Source organism: Neophocaena asiaeorientalis, unplaced genomic scaffold (assembly GCF_003031525.2).
Source record: "Neophocaena asiaeorientalis asiaeorientalis breed wild unplaced genomic scaffold, Neophocaena_asiaeorientalis_V1.1 scaffold469, whole genome shotgun sequence".
Lineage (NCBI taxonomy): Eukaryota > Metazoa > Chordata > Mammalia > Artiodactyla > Phocoenidae > Neophocaena > Neophocaena asiaeorientalis.
The window spans coordinates 2366421-2368109 of NW_020172691.1; the positions used below are offsets into that span (position 1 = coordinate 2366421).

Consider the following 1689-nt stretch of genomic DNA (forward strand, 5'->3'; position numbering starts at 1 on the left):
CTGTTCACGCTGCCGCAGGGCTACGGGCACTTTGCTTTCGGCATCTTTGATGACAGCTTCGAGATTCCCACCTTCCCCCCCGGGGCACAGGCCGACGACGGCAGGGACCCCGAGAGCCGGCGGGAGAGAGAGCAGCACTCCCGAATCTTCATCTGCTGAGATGCGCTGGTCCACGCCCAGACGAGCCGCCCCGGGTGCAGGCGAGCAGTGGTATGCGGTGTCCGGTGTCCCTGCCCCTCCCGTGTGCGGGGTCATGAGGACAGGAGGACCTAGTAGGCCCGTCCCAGGCCTGCAGGAGTCGGGGCTGAGCTCTTGTGGGTCTTTGTAGATGGAACTTGACTGCGGGTAGGCCGAGGCCTGTCCAGCTCAGGACACAGCCTTGGCTCACTGTGACCTCAGCCGGCACGTTTCAGGGCCGCCGCGAACAGCCAGGCTGATCCCAGGCTTCCTCAAGCCCCTGGGATCCCCCACGGTGCTTTCCCCAGGTTGCAAAATGAGAGTTGGATGCAGTCGTGCATTGACAGGTGCCATACAGCACTCAAGGAGACACTGCCTTCGGGCGCCTTTCGTGTTTGGTTCTTATTATTACCAGTTGAAAAGCCAGCCCTTTGACGCTGGCCCCTCCCTGGGAGGGCGCTAACCTTGGGCCTGGCTGCTCTGTTCCAGGATCATCCAGCAGCTGGTCAACGGCATCATCACCCCGGCCACCATCCCCAACCTGGGCCTGGGCCCCTGGTGAGTAGGTGGGGGGGGTCCCCCTGTGCCCTTTCCGGCCCCTCTGCCACTTGAACCCCAGACTTCTTTGCCCAGGGGCGTCCTGCATTCAAACCCAATGGACTACGCCTGGGGGGCCAACGGCCTGGATGCGATCATCACGCAGGTACAGGGGCCTCCCCGGGGTTGGCACTGGGCACGACGACTTTATAGGCCCGTGCTCCCTGGAGGACGGGGTGTCGTCTCCCACATCCACGTCCCTGGTGGCACTTGTGAGGTGGGGACGTGACCACCTTGGGGCCTTCCACTGAGTATTTTTTGTCACTGGTGCCTGGTCCCCTGGTTGTAGCCGCGCGAGGATTTGGGGAGGTGCCTCGGCCGTGGGAGGTGCCTGCCGGCCCCGGCTGTGAAGTGACGCTCACTAGATGAGAAGAGTGGGCAGAAGCCCGGGGCTGGGCCTCCTGGGGGCAGCTGACCTCTGACCCCCGAGGGGGTCGGGCCAGGACAAACGGGGCCTCGGTGCTTTTGCAGGTAACCCAGCCTTGCATTTCAGAGCCCCGTGGGGCGAGGGCCCTGCCCGCCCGCCAACAGGCTCCCGGCACTCTGGCCTCTTGTGTTTCAGCTCCTCAATCAGTTTGAAAACACGGGTCCCCCACCCGCAGACAAAGAGAAAATCCAGGCCCTCCCCACCATCCCCGTGACCGAGGAGCACGTAGGTACGTGCCTGTGCCCAGCCTTCTCTGGTCCGGAGGCCAGTGTGCCCTCCATCCCCTGGGACACCTCTGGCGGGGGCTGCAGAGAAGCCCCCCTGAGAGCCCCATGGCCCGCCCGCTCCCACAGGCTCCGGGCTGGAGTGCCCCGTGTGCAAGGACGACTACGGGTTGGGCGAGCGCGTGCGGCAGCTGCCCTGCAACCACCTCTTCCACGACGGCTGCATCGTGCCCTGGCTGGAGCAGGTGAGCGGTGGGCGGGGCC

At 65.0% G+C, this 1689-nt stretch overlaps 1 protein-coding gene across 1 annotated transcript in view; it reads left to right on the top strand.

The window, feature by feature from the left end:
* Positions 1 to 1689, top strand: part of RNF126 (ring finger protein 126) — a 2980-nt gene that overhangs the window by 362 nt on the left and 929 nt on the right. The window contains 6 exon segments of the mRNA XM_024740011.1: positions 1 to 154; positions 201 to 272; positions 639 to 735; positions 811 to 880; positions 1337 to 1430; positions 1555 to 1670. The exon segment at positions 1 to 154 is cut by the window's left edge and continues 86 nt beyond it. Of these exon segments, the coding sequence (XP_024595779.1) occupies positions 1 to 154; positions 201 to 272; positions 639 to 735; positions 811 to 880; positions 1337 to 1430; positions 1555 to 1670 (603 nt within the window).